Consider the following 23,247-nt stretch of genomic DNA (forward strand, 5'->3'; position numbering starts at 1 on the left):
GCTTGTGCAGAGGATTTTATTGGGTGGAAATGGAACTCCAAGCAGGTCACTTGATCACCATGGATCTACATCCATCTATAGCACCATTCATAAACCACCATCATGAAGGGACCAACTGAGATCAATCAGTCATGGCCCACAACCAGAGGAGTAAACAGTCCCAACCAATCACAGCTCTAATCTTTAAACAGGATGGAGAGCTCCCAGGGAACACATACTTTGGGACTCACCATAAAGTGCTTTATTTGAAAGGAAAACAGTCACTTCAGCATGATGAAGTCTAGAGGAGACAGGTTTGTGTCCCCTGCTGATAGCTAAATACCTGCCCACTGGCACATCTTCATCCTGGGTAAGGGGAGCAAAGAGAAGGTAGGTGTATGCCCCTGTGTAGATCTATGTTAGGGTGAAGCTGAGCTCAGATTTCTGGGCTTTAGAAAAGCCCTGGGGCACAAGTGGGCAGAACGCCTCAAGGGCCTTGCACTAACAAGTTTTCTCTGGTGCTTCTGCAGGATGAGATGTCCTGACTCACCCATACCCCTCTGCAGCATAGCCTACCAGTCCATAGCAAACCACTCCCCAACTCTCAGGCCTGGGGGCGGGGTGTGAAAGGCAGTGCTGTTGCAGATATTAACCCTGCATGGCTGAGAGTGGGACAGGAGCCATTTCTTTAAAGGTAAGCAACAGACTCAGAGTTGTACTCAGAAATAAGCTGTGGGAGAATTCTTTTACAGGGAGAGGGCTACATTACTTCAAGTAAAATTCACAGTTCAGACCTTCCATGCACAGAAGTAGTAAAATATTAATTTATCTTCGAGAGGGTGGGAGAGAAAAGCCCTGATTCAAATGTAAATAGAACTAAATAAAATAATCCAGGGGCTCTTTGTGCTCCTGTGAATTTCTTGCCTCCACCCCTCTTCCCCAGCTCAAAGACAGTGAGGATAAAAAAGCATCAGCATTGTAACCAGTTAGCAAGTCCATGCCTAGAAAATCCCTGTGTTGCTCTCAAAGGGTCGCTGAGAATCCAAACGACAACACAAACCAGGTTTACACACACTAAGCTTGCCAGTCAAGTCTACACCCTCCGAGAATGAACCTTCAGTGCCAAAAACACAAGCATCACCATAAGGAGATGTTCTTCAGTTTCTACTGCTGCCATGGCAGTAGACTCGTCTGACACGCTGCCTCTGCAGGACACGGGTGCACATTTGCACTAGAATATACATTTTAGCAGTGCCACCATATGTGCAGCACATCAGACATTTTCCCTCTTGAATGCTCTGGGTTGATGGGGAAGAAGTTAGTGATCCAGTTCAAATCCCAACGGCCTCCACCAGACTGGTGGGAACATGCACTATCGTGCAAGAGGAATTTTTTTCCTTATGTGTGTTTACATTCATGTGATAGGGGACCACTCTCACCTCCTCTCACACACTGGGCACTCCATTAAGCCCAACAAAGAGCTGCTGTGGAGTGAGCCACAGGGAATTGCAGGCGATAGGACATTTACTATTGCAAGATGTCCATGCCAGAATGTGGCCTTTGCCACAACACGAGAGAGGGATCGCTCACTGTAAAGAGCGGACACTCAGACATGGTAGACCTCTTCCGCCTCCTCCTCCTCCATGGCAAGATTGGCAGGGTGCCGCAGCTGGCCTATGGTGCTGTGCCTCAGGATCTCCCAGCCTCGGTTGGAACTCCTCCGGGACAAGCTTGGCGACACAGCTGGAGTGCTGCAAGGGGTCTTCTTCCTGTATGGAGCCACCATGTCCTTGTCTTCCAGCTCCTGTTTGTTCTGTGAGTACTTGTCAAAGTCTTCTGTGTTCTGGGATTTAAGTACTTCCATGTAGCGGTGCATCTTATGCTGCCTGCCTTCGCATCGGCTTTCCACCCTGTGGGCAAGATGAGAAAAAGGCAGTCAGGCCAGTGTGCTAGAATACCTCTCTGACATTCTTCAGTCCCCAAGCCAAAGCAGAAGCTAACAACATAAGCACAGCCATACTGGGTCAGACCAAAGGTCCATCTAACCCAGTATCCTGTCTGCTGACAGTGGCCAATGCCAGATGCCCCAGAGGGAGGGAACACAACAGATAATCCTCATGTGATCCCTCCCCTGTCACCCATTTCCAGACAAAGCTGCAGCAGCTAGTCCTCTCCCTCCAATGCAATTGCCCCTTTCTCCAGAAGAGCTACTCTACAGCATGTCAGAGACTTGAGCCACTGGGAACAGTCAGGTGGAGAGCTGCTCTGCCACTCATGTTCCACGATGACCTCTCACCCAGCAGTAGGCACTGGCCATGCTCTGCCTCCCCTGCAGTAGCAGCAACTGCAAGAGTGGTCTGGAAAGCAAATTATTGCCTGACTTCCCTCTCTCTGGGGCTTTTCGAACCCAACACTTCTCACACCTGTGGAACTCATTTGCACAAAGTTTCATTGACGAAAGACTTTAGAAGGATTTGGGAAGCATTTGGCATTTCTGTGAGTAATGAAAACAGCCGCAGTTCCATTAGCAAGGATAAAATACCACAAGGGTTATAAAATCCTGCTGCTTTGCAAACCAAGGCAAATTCCAGCAGGCTGGCTCAAGGAAGGAAATTCCCCTAAGGGCTATTGCATAATTATCCGTGCTTGGGTTCCTTACGCCTGCAGCGGAGGTTCTTGTGTGAGGGTACGGTGCCTGTTTAACAATTCCTGGATCCTGCTGCCAAAAAGCAGGGTAGGCAGCAAGTGCCCCTGGCCTCCCCAATGCAGATATTGAGTCAGTAAGCACTCACGGCCTCACCCAAGCAAAGGTTTGTTTACCTCTAGGGCCGTGGTCCCCAACACGGTGCCCGCGGGCGCCATGGCGCCTGCGGGGGCATTTCCATGCGCCCGCCAGGTGCTCGGGGCTGGCCTGGCACCGGGCGCATGGCGGGGGGAGCGCCGGCCCCGGGCATGCAGCTATGGGGGGAGGGGGGGCCGCCCCCGGGCATGCGGCTATGGGGGGGGGCCGCCCCCTGGCGCCCGGTGGGCGAACGGCCCCGCCCCCTGGCGCCCGGCAACCTTGAAAGGTTGAGGACCACTGCTCTAGGGCAAGGCCCTGCCCACAAGCGTTCCAAGGCAAAGAGCCATGGACACTACTAGGCTTTTGTATCTACTCCTAAAGGGGAAGGAAGGCAGTGACAATCTGAGCAGTGGCAGACATTGGTCTCTCTCTTACAACCCCAGGTGCAAGGCCGGACGGAGACATGGGCGAGCCAGGGAGCTGCCCAGGGCGCCAACCCACGGGGGGCGCCTGATGGCAGCTGTAAGGGGCACGTGCCCGGCTCCCGCAGTGCCGGCCCCGCGGCGCCAAACAGCAGCGCACTTGCCCTCACGGCTGCGGGGCCCTGCACAGCCCGGCACATGCACCAGCAGCGCTGGCTGGGCCGGACTGGTCAGCGCGTGCGCCGTGCACACCGGGGGGCGGGCCCTGGGCTGTGCGCCAGCAGCCGTGACCGACCCGCGCGTGTGCCGAGCATCCCAGAGGCAGGCCCCGGGCTTTGTGCCAGCGGCTGTGGCACAGGGCAAATGCCCTGGCCTGCAGCCTCAGGGCAGCCTTGATTTTTTCATTTGATAATATAGTGCCAATGTACGGTGGGAGCACTGCATTAGGGCTGGAGGCCAATCTAGTTAGTGTCTGCCTAGAGCAATGGTCTCCAACCTTTTTAAAGATCACTTTTTGAATTTAAGTCAGTCCAGGATCTACCTCAAATCCTCATGCCCAGGGGCAGACTGGCAATCAAAGTAGGCCCGGGAAATGGGTTGAGAATGGCCCACTTTTTCACATCAAAGATTTTTTTTTAAATGTACTCTTTGACCCCAATTAGCCATACCCCTGACCTCCATTAACCACACCTCTGGAGGTAACACTCTTGGGGCAAGATGGACACATGACCAGAAGTAAGAGGGGTCACGTGACCCCTCTAAGGACTTTTCCCACCATCCTCCTACCAATAGGGATTAGTTTGGCCCCCACCAAACCCCCCCTTATGCAACTATCCTGCAATTGCACTAACCCAATGTGTGTGATATTAACTCGGGGGCGGAGAGGCTGGGGGGGGGGGGGGAGGCGGGGAGTGTTCCCTCTAAGAGTTTCCTCCCATGAGCAGAATGAATTTTGTGTTGTGCACCAGTACTGAATTCATGTGGCTTGTTTGGATGTGCCACTGTGGCACCCAAGTTATTAATAAATATCTTATAAATCTCTACCTTTTCCCTCTGCTGCCCTGTCTCCCCTTGCTCCATCAGCTCCCCTGGTGCCTGCTGCCCCCCAACTCCTCACCCTCTTCTGCTGTCCTGACTAGGACTCCTGCCCTTCTCACTGCCCTCTTCCAGCCCAGCACCTTCCCCCCAGTTTCACACTATGCTCCGGCGCACAGGGGGGTCACTGTGCTCTGAACATGAAGCTGTTCTGCTTTAGTGTTGTTTTAATTGCTGCATGAAGCTGATGTGAAATCTCTGTGCTCATTTATTTGGGTCATGCCCCTGCTGCTCTTGGACAGCAGGGAGAAATTACTCCCCCTTGTGCTCTGGTGTATGCAGTGCAAAAAGAAAGCTACTAGACCTAAGTGTGCTGGAAAAGCCCAGTGGCTCACTTCTCTCTGTGGCTAATGCTGGATCACATCCCAAGGCGCTCCTGACAGAGCTGTACAATACTAGGAGGGGAAATTCTTCCTGACTCTTGAAGAAATGAAGATGAGTGCCCAGGGTGAGCTTTTATTTAACAAACCTAACTGCAGATACTGCTCCTAACCTGGCAGACCCTATAGTTTGTTTGGAACTTGTGCAGCACAGTTTGGAGTGAGCCTAATGTCAGCATCTAGAATGACAAATGGCTATTCCTCCTAAGAGCAGTTCTGTTCCGAAACATGGGCCTCTATGACTCCTGATCAAATGCACTCAAGTGTACAAATAAAGGGATAAACTTAAAAAACAACGAATAGTCTAGAAGCACCTTAAAGACAAAAACATGTAGATGGTGTCATAAGGTTTCATGGGTACAACAACATCTGAAGAGGTGGGTTGCACCCACAAAAGCTCATGACATCATCTACAGGTTTTGTTAGTCTTAAAGGTGCTGCACAACTATTCATAGTTTAAGTTTTTCCAGTTACAGACTAACTTGGCTGAATCTAATGGCCAGCTTTGTCAAAATCTCTGGGGGCCTAAAGATGCAAGCAACAACTTAATAGGATTTTCAAATGCATAATTTTTCAGTATTGGGCACCTAAGCTTTTTTGAATACCGTACCTGAATCTTAAGGCCCCTAAATATATTGAAAAATCTGGCCCTGAGAGTCAACCTCGGCTTTTTCTATCCCACCAGAAACAAAGGCTCTCAATGTCAAATTAATTTTTTTGTTCCATAGTATTCTTGCTAGAAAGATAAAGAGGTTTGGATTGGCTAAATGGACTGTAAGGTGGATAGAAAGCTGCTAGATTGTCAGGCTCAAAGGGTAGTGATCAATGGCTCGATGTCTGGTTGGCGGTCGGTTTCAAGCGGAGTGCCCCAAGGATGGGTTCTAGGGATGATTTTGTTCAACATTTTTATTAATGACCTGGATAAGGAGAGCTCTTTCGCAAAAAGGCTTCTCTCTCATAGAATGAGGATTACCTGTGCTGGAAAAACCCCTCTGTTCTTTCAGTCATCTTGTGGAAGATCACAATTGCAATGTGGACATTCCTTGGGCTGGAAGAGCCCTCAGGAGGTCATTGAGTCCAGCCCTCTGCCCAAAGCAGGACCAATCCCAACTAAATCAACCCAGCCAGGATTTTGTCAAGCCGAAACTTAAAAACCTCTAGGGATGGAGATTCCAGCACCTCCGTGGGTAATCCATCCCCGTACTTCACCACCCTCCTAGTGAAATAGTTTTTCCTAATATCCAACCTGGACCTTCCCCACTGTAACTTGAGACCATTGCTCCTTGTTCTGCCATCTGTCACTACTGAGAACAGCCTCTCTCCATCCTCTTTGAAGCTTCCCTTCAGGAAGTTAAAAGTTGGTATCAAATCCCCTGTTAAACCTGCAATGATGTTTAACAGGGAGTTCGAAATAGGGTTTTATTTCGAATGCCTGTTTCACCGCCGCATGTAGACGCGGGCAGTTATTCCGGGCTTGTAAATTTCAAAAAATGGCACCCGGCTGGGACGATGCAAATCAGGCTCAGGATATTTAAATCCTGGGCTTGATTTGCAATTCCAAATGCCTACATTTGCAGCCCTATTCCGAAATAGGCTGCAAGTGTAGACATACCCTGGGTGATTAAAGTTCCTCATGAGAACCAGGGCCTGTGATCTGGAAGCTTTTCTCAGTTGTCTGAAGAAAGCCTCATCTACCTCATCCACCTGATCCAGTGGCCTCTAGCAGACATCAGCCACATCATCACCCCTGTTGTTTCCACCTCTAAACTTTTATTACTTGAGTCATTTATAAGCTGGACTACTCATCAATAGAAGACAGACTGCACTGGGTGGATGGAAGCTAGACTAGGTGTGAGTCTATAGACCGTTTCCATCTCCAATTCCTATAATTGTTCCATGAGTCTTGCTCATTCTCAGGTTGCAGAGCCCAGCCCATTTCCACATGAAATGGCTCCCTTTGATAGGGGACTGCTCTGTCAGAACAAAGTGGAGCAACATCATCTTCTTCTCTGACAGGTTTACACAATAAAATCTACCAGATTTAGTCAACATGTGAGCAAGACCATTAGAACTCACCTGAGGTACCAGCTGTCCCCCAAGCCATACTCCTTCCCACAGATCCCAGAGCGAGGCCAGAGGCATTGTGGGAGTTTCCGTTCCAGCATGACAGTAGTGGCAACAATCTTCAAAACACAGAAAAGGTGTTGACAAGACAAGAGGTACAGAGACCTGGGTACAGAGAAGTGGGTAGAACCAGCAGTAGAAAATCAAGGGGGGCATAGATGGAATCTATACTTCTCACAGACAGGAATGAAATACCTCACTCCTATGCTATGGGGCTGGCAGCTCTCATTCATCTGGACTTCCTGGACTGAAATAAAACCCTTTTCCATGGTATTTCATTTTTGGCGCTCCCCCAAACACATACATGCCTTCCACTGCCAAGAGCTCAACTCTCCCTGCACTAAACGAACCCACAAGTCTCCTCAAGGTGAGAAGAAATTCAGGCTCTGTGGCCATCAGTCAGGGACTACACACATGCTACAATGGGAGCCCCTGACCAAGCCGTCTCCTAATTTCAGAGTGAGTCCATCCAGTGAGGCCCCTTCGCATGTGGCTGGGCAGCTCCCTCACCTGCGCTCTCCAAAGCTCGTCCCGCTCATGGGCCACGCGCCAGTGAGTGTCGCCCATCATGGCAATGAGCAGGTTGAGCATGAGCAGGGTGGCGATGACGGCAAAGGCGGAGTAGGTGATGCCATACATGAAGGGCAGGTCCACTTCGTAATTGGCAGGCCCATCAATGATGGTGAGGAAGAGTTCGAAAGTGCTGAAGAGAGCCATGGGGTAGTTATAGAAGTGGCCCAGTTCATCAGGGTTTTCAGTCTGGAAGATGACGTAAAATGCTAGTGTAGAGAGAAAGAGAGAGAAAATAAGAGAAGAAGCCTCTGTGCTTTCACTGCTCTGCCCTTCACCATTCTGCCATCACCTGAAACAACAATACCTCTCTCTATACATATATCAGAGAGATTGTGAGTCCCTCTATATGTGAGTCTGTCTGAGAGTCCATTTATTCAAGAACTCTTTCTAAACTGAAAGAGCTACGGCCACCAAATGTAGTAGGCAGCTTCTTCTTATTGTAACTTAAAGCCAGGGCAGGGTTTGGTTGTGCCAGGAAATGAGAAGTGCCCCGAATGAGAATGTTTTCTAGAACATGGAAAGGCATAGGGCAGAGAGGAGGGATGTGGTACTGCAGAATGACCACTGGGGGCAGTGAGCATGGGGGATACTATATTAAAGAGAGCCCACAGGGAGCAGCTGAACCAGCAGGAGACTGGCCAGCTGAGAATAGAACTCCACATGACCAGCCACCAGAACAAGTGGCTCCCCTTCCCCAAAGAGTGTCAGATTGCGCGGAGTCCAGCCCTGGCCCCCCAACTATGTTGCCCACCAACCTCTCTGCCTTGGATCCCCCAGAATCACCCTAGGGGCCAGAAAGCATGCCCCAGACCAGCTACAGAGTGGAGGGGGGGGCACAGGAGGCCTTTCCCCCCATCCAGACCAGCTGCAGGCCAGGAAGGGGTTCTGGAGCTCTCAGCCCTCCAATACCAGCTGCAGGGCCAGGAGGGAGCAGCTTAAGGCTTTGCCATCCCTGGACCAGCTGTAAGCTGTAGGACAGGCAATTGGAGGCTAGGCCAGGACTCTGAAGACTTGTTCCAACCCAGGGACCAGGTGCAGGATAGGGAGGGGCACCAGAGATTGTCCCTGTCCCGGGACAAGCTGCAGAGTGGGGAGAGGGACAGCTGCATACCGGGAGCAGGCCACTGGAAGCCTTGACACCAACCCTGTCCTGCTGCAGGCTGGAGGGGGGCAGCAGGAGGCCTCACTCTTCCCCAGACTAGCAGCAGGCCAGGGATGGCTGTTGGAGTCCAGGGCCATCCTCCAAAGCTTCCCCCGGTACACTGCGAACAGGCTGCAGGCCAGAGAGGGTAGCTTAGGCTGCAGACAGCTGCCAAAGTCTGCCTTCCTGGACCTGCTGCAGGATGGAGAGGCCTCTATAGGCCAAGGTTGGCTGATGGAGCTGTGTCCCCTTGCCAAACTGCAGAGGGGGCAGCTAGAGGTCTCGCCCCTCCCCTCCTCCATCCCCAACCATATGCTAGTTGGAGCAAGAGCACACTGCATTGCTCACACAACACTGGAAATTCTGGAGGAAGAGTGACTAACGAAGTTCTACCCCAACCCATTTGCAGTAGGAAGGTGGGCTCCTCCTCTCCATGGGGTATTGGTATTTCTTCAGAAGTGCCTAGCAGTCCCCAGTATTTCCCCCCACCTATTCCCCAGGCTGCTGAGGTCCCCAAACAGCTTAATCAATAACTTCATAGGCAGCTGTGTCAATCTGCGAATGAGAGGTGATACTGAGAGAAAGGTCAATTGGGACAATTTGTTAGGAAGAGAGAAAAAGGCAGGAGGAGGAGGAGACTTGAATTGTGAATATCAAGGGCCAAGAGGAAAGGGAAGGGAAAAGAGGGAAAATGGAACTGGCAATTCAAGTCCAGCCGTGTGGAGGAAACATAGCACAGGGAAGGCTGGGAGTGTGATGTGTTCTAAAATAAGCTATGAAGGAGCTAGAGAGCTGAATGCCTCCTTTCCAAAGAGCTGTTCCATAAAACCCTAATATTCTGGGAATGGATGTGCAAGACATGGTGCCTGGGCGGGTATCCATTGAGCCCCTGCTGCCTTTTAACTGGTCTTATGGCACCCATAGATACTGTGTACAGCATCATACCCACCTGATGCAAAGCCAAGTATCACCACTGCCATGAGCCAGCAAAAGCGCATAAGATCTCCAAATATCATCTGCAGACAAAACAAAACCAGCTGCCATGAGACCCTGCTGTCACAAAGACAGCCCTATAGCTGATGGTGTATCTACACTGCAGAGTTTTTCCAGAAAACAATACTTACATCCACACTGCTATTGTGTTATTTTAACAGAAAGTCAAAAGAACAGAGGGGTTTTTCCAGCAGCAGTAAACCTCACTCTGCGAGGAAGAAGCCTTTTTCCAAAAAAGCGTTTTCGGAAAAAGGCGTGTGTGGATACAAAAGAGAGTTTTTTTTTTTTTTTTGAAAGAAGAGTCCTCCAGAAAAAAGCACAGGTACCCTGGTGGCCTCTCCATCCACAGTAATCACACTGAAATGCGAGATAGCGTTCACACTGAATGGACGCTATCTGCTAGCCTTCAAAAAAGCAGATCGCTTTTTTGTTGGGCTTTAGCTGTGTAGATGCTCTCTTTTGGAAGAAGTTTTTCTGGGAGATCTCTTCAGAAAAACCTTCTTCCGAAAGAAGCCTGCAGTCTAGCTGTAGCCTGAAGCTTTGTTGTCTAACTGGTCCATGCAGCAGTGAAGGTAACTTACAGTTTCTTAGAGGTACTGTCCTATTGCAACCCAGGTCTCTGCGAGCTCTTTCAGTAGCTTCCTGCTGGCTTTTACCACAGCTCAGCTAGCTCTTGCCAGAGCTGCGTATCAGGGCTTACTTTCACTTCTGGGTCCATGTAAACTTGTCTCTCACCACACACAATAGCAAATCAGAGCTATGGTCCATCCAGTCTTGTATCTCATGTCATATTGGCTCAGATAACTGTTCCGGTTAGTCTGCTCCAGTGGCCATAGCAGGCACTGGAAGTCAACAGACCTGATGTCTAATCCCAATAGAGTTGCTGTGAGAGCTTGGAAAATGTACTTAATCGATCTTCCCTCAGAAAATACGTTGTGAAAATATGCTGCGCTTTTATGGATGGGAATTTGAGCTACATGTTTTAGTTCACCTACTACTGTAGTAAACAGGCTACAGAATGGCTGGTATTTGGTATTTCAGAGAAAAGTCAGGACACCTCCATCGTATACTTGATCAACCATCAGACACTGAAATTGGGGATTTCCTCTTGGTTGCCCAGCTGCCATTCAGCTGACATACAAGGACTGATAGCTGTGCCTACAGTAGTATTGCTGCGGCTGGGTAATCTTAGGCAGATACAGGCCCACCAACAGGGAGGTGGGCAAAGGGGACAACTGTCCCAAGGCCCAGCAATTCAAATGGCCTGTGGCTGCTGGCCACTGCTACTGTGGTGGTGGTGGCACCTAGAGCCCTGGGCCCAGACGGTGTGCTCTGGGTGGTCCTGAAGGGCTGGCGAGGGGGAGGCTAACCCCCTGTCCTGCCCCTTCTACCTGAGGCTCTGACCCTTCTGGGGGCCTTGAGCAGCCTCCTCCCCCTCCCCACCTGCCTTGTCAAAGGCACTGTTGGTCCCCTTGGCCAGACACATGTAATTTTTAATAGTACTAAATTGCTTGTCTCGGTATTTTTTCCAGCAGTGTCATCCATCGAACTAGATGCTACAGCCTGCTCCACCAATATGACAAGAGATGAGAGACCAATCTTGTTCTGAGTCACGTTAGTGACTTCTGTGACACTACTGTCCATTGTACCATTCCCTGCCCTGACTGTGGCCTCCCTCAGTCCATGAAAAAGAACTTCACTTTTCACCCACTAAAAACATCCACCTCATTCCCATTTCTGTTCCCATTCCCTAGCCTCAAGCACCCATTCACCTAAAGCTTCTCCTCATTCTCCTCTCTCTTGTCTGACTAGTGTCTGATGGTCCGCGCACACCCTGATTACGTCTACACTATACCCCTCTGTCAGTAGCTGGATGTCAATGAAGCACTTCGCGAGTGCAAATTAAGTGCGGATTTACATATCCCATGCTTCATTTGCATAATCATGTCATGGTGCTGTTTCGAACAAGTGCCATTTCTAAACTGAAGCCACAGTTTAGACACGTTTTTTTCAACAACGGGGCGATTTTTTGAACGATTGCCCCATTGTTGGAAAAACCACATCTAAATTGCGGTTTCAGTTTCGAAATGTCACTTGTTCAAAATAGCACCAGAACATGATTATGCAAATGAAGCGTGGGATATTAAATCCCCGCTTCATTTGTGCTTTCAAAGTGCTTCATTTACATCCCTCTGCCGACAGAGGGGTGTAGTGTAGACACGACCCCTCAGACTGGGAGTAAGATTTCCTTCATAAATTCCTCCTAGTGTCAGTTCAGAGCATCACTCCACCACTTCCATCCCAACACCCTGCTGCATAAAAAATATGCTATCTGTTGTAACATGCTCTTTCCTTTAAAACAGCCTGCTAGATAAAGCCAAAGAGATTCTTGTCCAGCTCCAGTAATTTCTGTCCCATGCCAGAAACTCTTGGGAGGCCCAAGAGATGACCCTGGGCACAAGCGGATGCTCATGGTTGGATAATTGCCACTCTCAGATCCATCTTTTCTGATATTTTTATTACAGTCTCTCTCCCTCTCTCAGTTATGCAGTGGGTGGGGTTGTCCTTACCTTCTGTATCATGATGGTGAAGGGTCCCAGCATCTGAAAGCCTCGTGCGAAGTACATGACGTTGCACCAGCCCAGCACCAGGGCAAAGGACATGGGGACCACCTCTCCAGTGGTGCTGGTAAGACGCATCACCATGGTCACCAGGATCATACAGGCATAGGTGATGCTGTAGAGGACGAAGCAGAATTAAGAGGATCAGAATTACATTTCAGCTTCCCATTCCCATCTCTAAACTCTCAAGTCTCTTCCAAGTCTCTATAATTATCCCCACCCTGACCAGAAAGGACTCTGTGTGAAATAAGGGGAGGTGGAGCCTCACATGATGACGTGGAATGGCCCTCCTAGGATGGTTTGTCCAAAGTACTTGGTGATGCCAACTCTGAAGATATCTGGAATCTAAAAAGAATACACTGTTCAAATTAGGGCTCAGTCAGTTCACACATGCACCAAACATTATGGAGTGATACTGAGTCCACTTACCTCAAGGATCAATATTACCATGGCTCCTATCACTGTGATCAGCTCCCCTACCAGCCTCAGATTGTCCTCAGGAGTAACATAAGATTCCTAAAAATAGAGAAGCACCCAAACCCACTGTCACACTGTGAATGGCCAGGAGGGGACTCTTAAGCCCCATCCAAGCCAGAGTAAAAAGGGATTCTTCCTGTAGGATTGCTCATGCCATAGTCTCCAGCACAGGCAGTTAGTCTAAAGACTAAGCATGACAGCAGGAGCCAGGAAACTTGGTTTATATCCCCAACTCTGACACAGGATGAGTGCACACACCAGGGCCAACAAGGCCCCGTCCTTTGGGTGACTTAGTTTTTGGATGCCTAATTGAGGACACATCAGGAAAGATGCTGACAGGTTCTGAGCACTTGCAGCACCAACTGAATGCTACTGGGCTGCGTCTAGACTGGTAAGTTTTTCCACAAAAACAGCTGCTTTTGCAGAAAAACTTGCCAGCTGTCTACACTGGCCACTTGAATTTCCGCAAGAACACTGACTTCCTACTGTCTGAAATCAGCGCTTCTTGCGGAAATACTATGCTGCGCCCGTTCAGGCAAAAGTCCCTTTTGCGCAAAAGGGCCAGTGTAGACAGCTCAGATTTGTTTTGCGCAAAAAAGCCCTGATCGCGAAAATGGCAATCGGGGTTTTTTTGCGGAAAAGCGCGTCTAGATTGGCACGGACGCTTTTCTGCAAAAAGTGCTTTTGTGGAAAAGCGTCCGTGCCAATCTAGACGCTCTTTTCCACAAATGCTTTTAACGGAAAACTTTTCCATTAAAAGCATTTGCAGAAAATCATGCCAGTCTAGACGTAGCCCAGCTGGAGTCAGGCTTGCCTCATGCTCCTAAAGAATCAGTCCTAGGAAAGAAAGGAGTCTCTTTATCTCAGCTCCAGCCCACACCTCTCCACCTATCCTCTCCTCACCCACTCTGTTCCATTTATCCCCTTCCTTTTTTTCCATGTAGCTAACCCCCTTCTAAGCAAACCCATCCTACCCCAAAGAGTGGACTAACACATGTCATCACATAGTTCACTCTGCTTGGGGTTCTACCCCTTTCCCTACACTGCATCAGTCTTGTCTCTTCAGACTGCAAGCTCTTTGGGTTCATTGCCCAGCTAAATGGGGGTACTGCTCTTGCCGGCCCTAAGGCACTCCTACCACAAACAGGATGCATTATTATGAGTAGGAGGTGCTCTCCTCCCTGTGTTAGTTCTGAGCCCAACCTCCCAGCATGCTCAGGGGCACTGTGCTGCAGGGAGATGTCAGTAAATGGCTGAAGGTCTTCCTTTGCATTCATAGCCTATAAAGTGCTTTGGGAAATTTGGGCTGAAAAGCTGGGAGGAGCTGTGGGACATTAATGGTGTATACAATGTACCTGCAGCTGTTTCTGGATGTAGATAGTGTTGTCCCTTTCGTGTGTTTTGTTGCTCTGTCGATGTTTCAGAGGTCGGTAGACACAGCACATGGTGAAGCAAATCATGTAGAGCACATAGAAAAAGGCCAGGATACAGAAATAGGGACGTCCATATTTATTCCACTTCAGGCTCACCAGTTCATTCACAGGGGTCAGATCCAGAATCCGACGGGCCTGTGAGACAGACAACAAACTTCATTCATTCAAGGGCACCTCTCTGAAGGTACGTCTAAAGTGCAGGCGTCTTTCGGAAGAAGCTTTTCCGGAAGAGATCTTCCGAAAAACTTCGTCTTCAAGAGAGCATCCACAGTGGCTAAGCACATCAAAAAAGTGATCTGCTTTTTCGAGAGAGAGCATCCAGATTGATTGGACACTCTCTCACATAAAAGGCCACCCGGAATCACTTCAGGCAGGGCTTTAAGTCACCAGTTGCTTCCAAGTGCTGGTGCCGGAGCCTTGCAGAGACACGCACTTAAAGGGACACCTCCTGCCCTGGAAGGCAGCCATTTCTCTGGTTCTGCTGCTTGCTTGCCTACTGCTCCAAGGGACAGCAAAGCTCTCTCAGTGCCTGCTTTGGCTGCTCAGCTTTTGTGAACGCCACAGCTTTTGTCTTAGTGCCACGGAGCTGCCCTGGGAATGCGATGGCGCCACATGGCCATGCGGCAGTTTCTGCAGCACTTTGTGCTGGCTGTCTTGCTGGTCTTGCATAAGCTGGACCCCGAGCTCATTCTGGGGACCTGCTCTCTGGATGTGGGAGCAACACCCTTGTGGAGAAGGTTGGAGTGGAGAAGCGTTTCTGGAGGCTGGACGCCAGTTACAATTGGTGGGACTGGCTGGTTATGGTGTGGTGGGATGACCAGCAGTGGCTCCAAAATTTCCGCATGCAGAAGGCCACCTTTTTGGAGCTGTGTGCCTGGCTTGCCCCTGCCCTCCAATGATGTGACACCCACCTGCGGCCCACCATCCCCCTGGAGAAGCGAGTCACAATCACCCTCTGAAAGTTCACCATCCCAGACAGTGGGCAACCAGTTGGGCGTGGGGAAGTCCACTGTCTGGGTCCTCATTATGGAGGTAAGGCACTCTCGGGCTGCAATCCCTGCACGAGTGTGTGTGTGTGTGGGGGGGGTCCTGGAAAAGTCTCGGGAAAAGGGGAGTTGGAGGGCATGGGGAAAAGCCCCATTTCTGGGGGGTTGTGCCATCCCACCCTCACACTGCCCTGCTGCTGGGGGAGGGGTGGCCTCATAGGGGGTGGCTCTTGGAGCGTTTGGCGGGGAGGAAGTGGAAAGGAGTTGGGCACCTTCCAATGCTCAGGCACCCCCTCTCTCATTCTCTGTTTTGTGTGTTTGTCTCCTTCTGCAGGTTATGAGGGCCATCAACTCCATCCTGCTGTGGAGGGTCATCCCCCTAGGAGACCTGGACCCTATTGTGGCCAGATTTGCTGCCCTGGGGTTCCCAAAGTGCGGAAGAACGATTGATAGGAACCACATCCCGATCCATGCACCTGAACATCGAGCAGCCCAGTACATCAAATGCAAGGGCTACTTCTCAATGGTGCTGCAGGCCCTGGTCGACCATCGTGGACAGTTCACAGACATTTTTGTCGGGTGGTCAGGCAGGGCATTTTTTGGAACTCCAGCCTCTATGGGAAGCTGGAGGTGGGCACATTCTTCCACCACTGTGACTTTGCGGTTGGGGATGTGCAGATGCCACTCTGCATCATGCGGGACTGGACCCCAGCAGTGACCAATTTAATGCCCACCTGAACCGGGCCCAGATCCAGGTTGAGTGCGCCTTCAGTCACCTCAAGGCATGTTTCAGGTGCCTCCTGACTCAACTGGATGTGAGGGAGCACAACATTCCTGAGGTGGTGTCGGCATGTTGTGTCCTTCACAATATTGTGTAGAGGAAGAGGAGGCCTTCCTCCCGGGGTGGGGTGCAGAGGCCGGCCACAAAGGGAGACCCTTTGAGCAGCCACGGACAGCTGCCACCCAGCAGGCCCAACAGGCTGGGGTGTGCATCCGGGAGGCCCTGAGGGAGAGTTTCTCTTAAGGTCCCTAGTAACTCTCCCCAGGGCCTCCCCCCTATGGGCCTCTGGCTTGCAACACTCTTTCACACCACAACCCCTCCCTTTGCCCCTTCCCTGACTTCTCAATGAAGACACCTGTTTGGTTTTAACCAAAACGAACTCTGTATTGATCTTTCATTTTAAAAAGCTGGGGAGGGAGAGGAAGGCTTCATAATCTGGAGGGGAAGGGGGGCTTAGAGTGGCATGGGGGTGGCTGGATGTGCCACCTCAGGTGCAGGGACCTCGTTGGACTTGGGGTTGGGTGGGTCCTGGAACCACAGAGGGTAGGCAGGAGGAGGGTCTGGAGCGGTGTCAGGGATGGCAGGGGGGAAGGGAGAGGAAGCACAGGCAGCACTTAGGGAGGGAGCATGGGTATCACTTGGGGAGGGAGCAAGGGCATTGCTTGAAGAAGGAGCAGAGGCATCGCTTGAGGGGCAGGGGAATGGGCATAGTGGCGGGGGGGAGAGGGGTGGTAGGCAGGAGCAGTGACAGCAGCCAGATGTGCCATCAGGTCACCCATGATGTCACATATGCTATTGTACCACTGCATGAGTTGGTCCCACACACAGTTCCACCACTCAGCGTCCTCCCAGATCTTCTGCGTTAGGGTCTGCTGCATGTCGCGCAGGACCCGACATGCTGCCGCATGAGGTCTTCATGGATCCTGGCGCGCTTTCAGGTACCCCAGGGTCTGGTAGCTAGCGTGGTTGGTATCGGGGAGCTTGTGGCTCCACCATGGGTGAGCAGGCCTGTGGCAGGGAAAGCTACGCGGCTAGGGTGCTTCTCCAAGGCCAGCTTCCTGCCACAAGGCTTGTCCAGAGTGCCTGCAGCTTTAAGAGGGGCCAGGAGACATGAACCATAGAGTTGTGATTTCTTTGGACAGAGTGGCCATCAGGACACCTGTGTTATTTCCTGGAGGCCTCTTATTTCAAAAGAAAACCCTCTTCCCTGTCCACAAAAGAAAAAGGCTTCTTCCTCATAGAAAGAAGATTACCATTCTTGGAAATCCCCCTCTGTTCTTTCGATTTTCTTTCAAAAGAACATGATTGGAGTGTGGTCGTAATTTAAGGTTTTTTTTGAAAAATGGCCATTTTTCTGAAAAAAAACCTCTGTAGAGTAGACATAGCCCGACCTCCAGGAGCAAACTGCCAAATCACCACAGCTCATAAAATCAATTACAGTATGGTAAAGAAAATGTGAATAGGACCCATATCTGTTCCTTTCTCTCAGCCAAACATGGAGGTTACGTCTACATTGGCATGATTTTGCGCAAGAACTCTTTTGTGGAAGAGTTCTTGTGCAAAAACTCTTCCAGAAGAGAGCATCTACACTGGCATGTACTTTTGCGCAAGACATGTGCTTTTGCACAAGAGCATCCGTGCCAGTGTAGACACTCTCTTGCACAAGAAAGCTCTGATGTCCATTTTAAACATAGGGCTTTCTTGCTCAAGAAATTCATGTTGCCTGTCTAACACTGGTCTCTTGCGCAAGAACAGTTGCAGAAGAGGGCTTATTCCTGAGCGGGAGCATCATAGTTCTTGCACAAGAAGCCCTGATTTCATACATTAGAACGTCAGTGTTCTTGTGCAAGAACTTGCGGCCAGTGTAAACAGGCAGCAAGTTTTGGCACAAAAGCGGCCGCTTTTGCACAAGATCACACCAATGTAGACACAGCCGGAGTGATGATTCAAATGACATGAGAAGAGAAAGGCTGCAGGAACAGGTCAGAATTTGTCCCACTATCCCACTGTGACGGGGCGACCCCCCCCCCGCCCCCGGGTGACGCCGAGCAGGCGCTGCTCGGCCTCCGGGGGGGGGGGGCCAGCCCGAGAGTGCGCGGCTTGCACGCAAGCCGCGCCGGGGCTGGAAACACCAGCAGCCCCGCCAGTGCGCGGCCGCGGTGCGGCAGGAGGGGCGGGGCTAGGGCGGGAGGAGTTCCCCCGCCCTGACGGATGCGGACGGCGGCCAACCGGAGACCAGCCGGGCGCTGCCAATCCCGCCCTGGCCACTGATGGGGGGGAAGGGGAGCCTCCGGTGGGAAGTTTAAAAGGGCCGCCATTAAGGGGGCGGCGGGGGCTGTCGGGAGTCGGGGGGGGGTAGAACTGGGAAAGAGGGTGAGTCGGGCGACCTCCCCGGCGCGTGGACCCTGCCCCCACCCGGGCTACGCCAGCACAGCCCTCCGTCGCTGAAGGGTGGGGGCGCGACAGGGCCGGCAGGCTGTTGGCCAACCCGAAGGTAAACACCCCGAGTGGGGAATGCCGGGGGGGGGGGGGGGGGAAGGAAGCAGCCCAGGGCAGAGCTCACTCGAACTGGCGGGCTGACAAGTTACGGCAGGAGCCCCCGTCAGCCGGACCGGAGTCAGTCAGTTCCGCGTCCTTAGGGCCCTGGGCTGGGGCCCGTGAGTGAGGGCGGGCCCAGGCCCCCCTTTCCCCCACCCAGCAGTGGGGAAATTACACTGACGCTCAGGCGGAAGCAAAGCGCCTGAACGTGCAGCGGAGAGCCGAGACCCAACATGAGAGCGGGGCACCAGGACACCGGGAGGTGCCGCGCCAGCCCCGGGGACAACCCCAAGTACTCCGGGGACGCACTGGTACACCCACCAAGTAAATTAATGCCACTAACCCATCCAACAACCTGGAACATTCACTGTGAAAACACCTGGGCTATGTCTACACTCGCGGCTTCTTGCACGAGTAATATGCAAATGAGGCTAAGCGTGGAATATCGCCGAGCCTCATTTGCATACCTGAGCCACCATTTTTTTCAAGAGCATCTACACTGCCACTTCTTGCGCAGAAAAGCCTTCTTGCGCAATGCTGTTCTTCCTGAAAAGTAATAGGTGTAACGGCATTGCGCAAGAGGGTTTTTCTTGCGCAAGAAGGGGCCGTGTAGTCGCTCCTTCTTATGCAAGAGCCTCTTCTGAAAAAATGGTGGCTCATTAGGTATGCAAATGAGGCTCGACAATATTCCACGCTTAGCCTCATTTGCATACTACTTGCGCAAGAAGCCGCGAGTGTAGACATAGCCCCAGATACCTTGCCATGCCAATAGCCAAGAGGAAATAAGAGCAAGATCAGAAGAGAAGCAAGGAGACAAAGATCACAGGCCTGCTAGAAATAACAGCCTCTTCTTATGATAGGTTGATGCCCACATGCAAATACCATCATATCTTACACTCATAATCCACACCCTGTAGTGTCCCTACACAGAAAGCTGTGATACTTCAGACTCTTAACTCTAGAATATTGGCATAATTTCTTCTTATGAGGGTGGTTATAGATCAACAATTTGACTTGCCAACTGTTGCAGAGCCCAGTGAGCTCCCCTTCCTGGTCTCTGCATTCTTGGTCTCATGGAATGGCAATGATTTCCAGCCTCTGGATCTCTAAGCACACTTGCAGGGACAGACCTTCTACTTGGCAACCTCCTCCTAGCAGCGCTGTATCCAGAGCGGGGTCCTTCTGACTCTGCAGTATTCAAACACACCCTCTCCCTGCACTCCACACACCAAGTATGAAGAACTGGGTGTGCCCAGAAAGCTCATGATCCCATCTATGTATTTTGTTAGTCTAAGGTATGTCTAGATTACATGGCTCTGTCTACAGAGCCATGTAAACTAGTTTACCTGACAGTGAATGAAGCGGGGATTTAAATAATTCCCACTTCATTAAAATAAAAATGGCCACTGCGCTGAGACACCAATCAGCTGATCCGGAACAGCGCAGCAGTCTAGGGGTACGTCTACACTACAGCGCTAGTTCAAACTAACTTAGTTCGAATTAGTTAATTCGAACTAAGCTAATTCGAACTAACACGTCTAGAACTAAAAACTAGTTCGAATTAGCGTTTTGCTAATTCGAACTAGCAAGTCCACATTGAGTGGACTCTGAACAGGGCTTAAGGATGGCCGGAAGCAGTGCCGGCAGGGCATCAGAGGAGGACTTAGAGCGTGGAGATGCTGTCTCAGGCTAGCCGAGAGCTGCGCTTAAAGGGTCCCGACCCCCACCCCGGACAGACAGTTCTAAGGGGTGCCCCGCTTGAAAACCAGTCCTGGCTTGGAGTGCCCGGAGTGCCCACACTGGGCACATCACACCACTCGGCCATCAGACCGGCTGCACTTGCCGCAGGCTGCCATCTGGGGAGAGGGGGCAATTGGGGGGCTGCAGGAGAGCTTCCACCCCCAGAAGCCCGCAGAGCCAGCCCAGTCCTCCCCATCGGGGGCTCGTACCCCATTCCTCCCTCACCTCCTTCCACTTACCCTTCCCTAGCCCCCCTTCTTATTGATGTACAAAATAAAGATAACGTTTCTTCCAACATTGACTCTGTCTTTATTGAACAAAACTGGGGGAGACTGGGAAAAGGAGGTGGGAGAGGGGAAGAGAAAGGCTGGGAGAGGGGAGGGCAACTAACATGATCAGGGGTTGGGAACAGGTCCCAGATGAAGAGAGGCTACAGAGACTGGGCTGTTCAGCTTAGAAAAGAAGAGACGGAGGGGGGACAGAATAGAGGTCTCTAAAAGCAGGGGTTGGGTGGAGAGGGTGCATTCAGAAAAGTTCTTCATGAGTTCCCATAAAGAAGGACTAGAGGACACCAAAGGAAAGCAATGGGTAGCAGGCTTGAAACTAGTAAGAGAAAGTTGTTCTTCAGAAAGCAAATAGTCAACCTGTGGAACTCCTTGCTGCAGGAGACTGTGAAGGCTACAACTAGAACAGAGGTGAAAGGGAAGTGAGATCAAGTCATGGAGGTTGGGTCCATGGAGTAGTCTTAGCCAGGGGGTAGGAGTGGTGTCCCTGCCCAAAGTTTGTGGAAGGCTGGAGAGGGATGGCACGAGACAAATGGCTTGGTCACTGTCTTCGGTCCATCCCCTCCAGGGTCCCTAGGGTTGGCCGCTGTCGGCACACAGGCTACTGGGCTAGATGGACCTTTGGTCTGACCCAGGATGGCCATTGTAAGCTCAGGGCTCAGGGTCAGGAGTCTCAGTGGCCCCTCTTGATTTTCATGCACACCTGCTCCTGGGTGGCCAGGCTGGCAGCTCTCCTGCCCTAGACGGCCACTTTCCTGTGCCTAGTGCAGAGATCGTGGACGAGGTCCACGATGTCCGCACTAGCCCAGGAAGGTGCCCGCCTCTTGCGGTCCAGGGCAAGCTCCCGGGAGCCGCCAGCCTGGTCTCGGGAAGAGGGGGTGGTTTGGGGGACATCGGGTGGGTGGCTCTGTGCTGTGCCAGGTGCAGGGTCTGCTGGCTGGATGCTGGCAGGTTTGCACCTGGCACGGGCACCGTAGCCAGCCCGTGCCCCTTTAAGGGGTCCGGGGCCGGGAGGGGGGCATAGAGTTTCCCTGGTGTTGGCCAGAGTGGGGAGGGCTAGCCTCCCACTAGTTCGAATTAAGGGTCTACACACCCCTTAATTCGAACTAGCTAGTTCGAACTAGGCTTAATCCTCATAAAATGAGGTTTACCTAGTTCGAACTAAGCGCTCCGCTAGTTCGATTCAAATTCGAACTAGCGGAGCGCTAGTGTAGCGCCTATGAATGTTAGTTCGAACTAACGTCCGTTAGTTCGAACTAACATTGTAGTGTAGACATACCCTCGATGTGGATCGGTCGACAAGGGAAGCCTTTGTCGACCGCTCCTGTAAACCTTGTTTCACGAGGCGTAAGGGAGCGGTCGACAAAGGCTTCCCTTGTCGACCGATCCGCGTCTAGACTTCCGCGCAGTGCCGGATCAGCTGATCATCGGCACAGCATGGTGGCCATTTTTATTTTAATGAAGTGGGGATTATTTAAATCCCCACTTCATTGACTATGTCGGGTAAACTAGTTTACATGTCTCCGTCAACAGAGCCACGTAGTCTAGACATACCCTAAGGGGCTACAGGACTACGCACTGTTTTTTAAGTTCTTTTCCAGTTACAGACTAAAGCAGCTACTCCTCTGAAACATCTGGTTTACAGTTTAACTCCCTCAGGGGCATGCAGTAATTGTGAAACAGTCACCAAGTACACACATGCACACTTTGTTCAGTCTACCAAATTGATGCTCTTTGCTTAATGGACGAATCACAGGAGGGTACCACGCAATAAAACATCTTAAACATAATACCCCTCCCACAAACCTCACCCTTCCTTTGGGAGTCCTTGAGAGATCTATTGTGTTCTGTCAGTCAGGCAGGTCAGTCATCCAGACCATTGTTGTCCTATCTTTGCAGCAACCTCTCTCATTCTACTTTGCTGCAAAAAGACTGTCTTCTCCTCTTCCTCCCTGTGCTGTTCCTTTGGATTCCTGCAGGGTCAGCTGCGTCTTTTGTTCTGCTTTCTGGTAATCTTCCATTATTCCCAAACCCCCTCCCTTCAGACACGAGCAGAAAGCCTCCTCTCCCATGGAGTGCAAACCTATTGCCAAGGTGCTTTATTTTGAGTGCTGATCATTCACCATTGTGTCTGGCCTAGCAGAGAAACATGCCAGAGCCCTGCTAGCTCTTGGGGGATCTACATCTATACAGGCTTTCCATGACACAGCAATTTCAAAGTACACTTCCATAAAGTCATCCACAACTCAGAAGTGGTACAAACAGACACTCCCTCCATTTATCACACCAACATACCTCTCTTTTCTTGGTGGTAACAATGAGTTCCAAGAGAGACTGGTCATCTCCCCATGAGTCAATCTCTGTGAGATCATACAAGGTAGAGACCAGGGGGCCGAAGGTCCACTGGATGTGCTTTCTCTTCTGCATAAGGTGCTGGAACATCTAATTGGCAAGAAGGTCAGTGCTGTACTCATAAGAGTCTGTATATATTTGCCCAAATCTACACCAATATCCCATCTGTACCCCTGCTTCAAACTCAGCTCTGAAAACATTTGTCTACAGAAGCCTTGCAGACAGGGAGGTGGACTGTGATTTTATTTGTTCTTAAGCCAAGCAAATTTGGATGGGGTCAGAACTCAGATGGAACACGTATGTGCAATAGGAGTTACTGGTTCAGTAGGGGGTGCTCTCCTTTCCCCACCACAGCGTTAAATGCCTTTCTGCCAGTGACTCAATAGGGGATGCTTTTCTATGTTACTGCCTCAGCCTGGTGCTATGGTGCTGGTGAGACAGGAAGTAGTGGTCTTCTCTCTGAATCAGCACTGAACCAGTCCTCCAGCATTTTCCACTGGACTCACAGTAGAAAAACATTACACCTCCCCTGCAGTCACTCTCCTG

The 23,247-nt window shown here is 51.0% G+C and overlaps 1 protein-coding gene across 6 annotated transcripts in view; it reads right to left on the reverse strand.

Moving 5' to 3' along the window:
* Positions 1-8: 8 nt before the first annotated feature.
* The window catches only part of LOC102448373 (transient receptor potential cation channel subfamily V member 6-like), a 98,520-nt gene continuing 75,281 nt past the window's right edge, over positions 9-23,247 (reverse strand). For 5 of the 6 annotated variants that reach the window (XM_075903092.2, XM_075903066.2, XM_075903108.2 and 2 more), the window contains 9 exons: positions 22,645-22,791; positions 13,943-14,155; positions 12,540-12,626; positions 12,379-12,455; positions 12,060-12,225; positions 9,446-9,512; positions 7,293-7,561; positions 6,735-6,841; positions 9-1,889 (listed from right to left, as the gene is read on the reverse strand). In XM_075903092.2, the coding sequence (XP_075759207.1) occupies positions 1,586-1,889; positions 6,735-6,841; positions 7,293-7,561; positions 9,446-9,512; positions 12,060-12,225; positions 12,379-12,455; positions 12,540-12,626; positions 13,943-14,155; positions 22,645-22,791 (1,437 nt within the window). In that variant the 3' untranslated portion in view covers positions 9-1,585. Of the gene's footprint in view, positions 1,890-6,734; positions 6,888-7,292; positions 7,562-9,445; positions 9,513-12,059; positions 12,226-12,378; positions 12,456-12,539; positions 12,627-13,942; positions 14,156-22,644; positions 22,792-23,247 lie in introns of all 6 variants that reach the window. The other variant, XM_075903100.2, reaches the window with a different exon arrangement.

Source organism: Pelodiscus sinensis, chromosome 1, assembly GCF_052426305.1.
Source record: "Pelodiscus sinensis isolate ZL-2025 chromosome 1, ASM5242630v1, whole genome shotgun sequence".
Classification (NCBI taxonomy): domain Eukaryota; kingdom Metazoa; phylum Chordata; order Testudines; family Trionychidae; genus Pelodiscus; species Pelodiscus sinensis.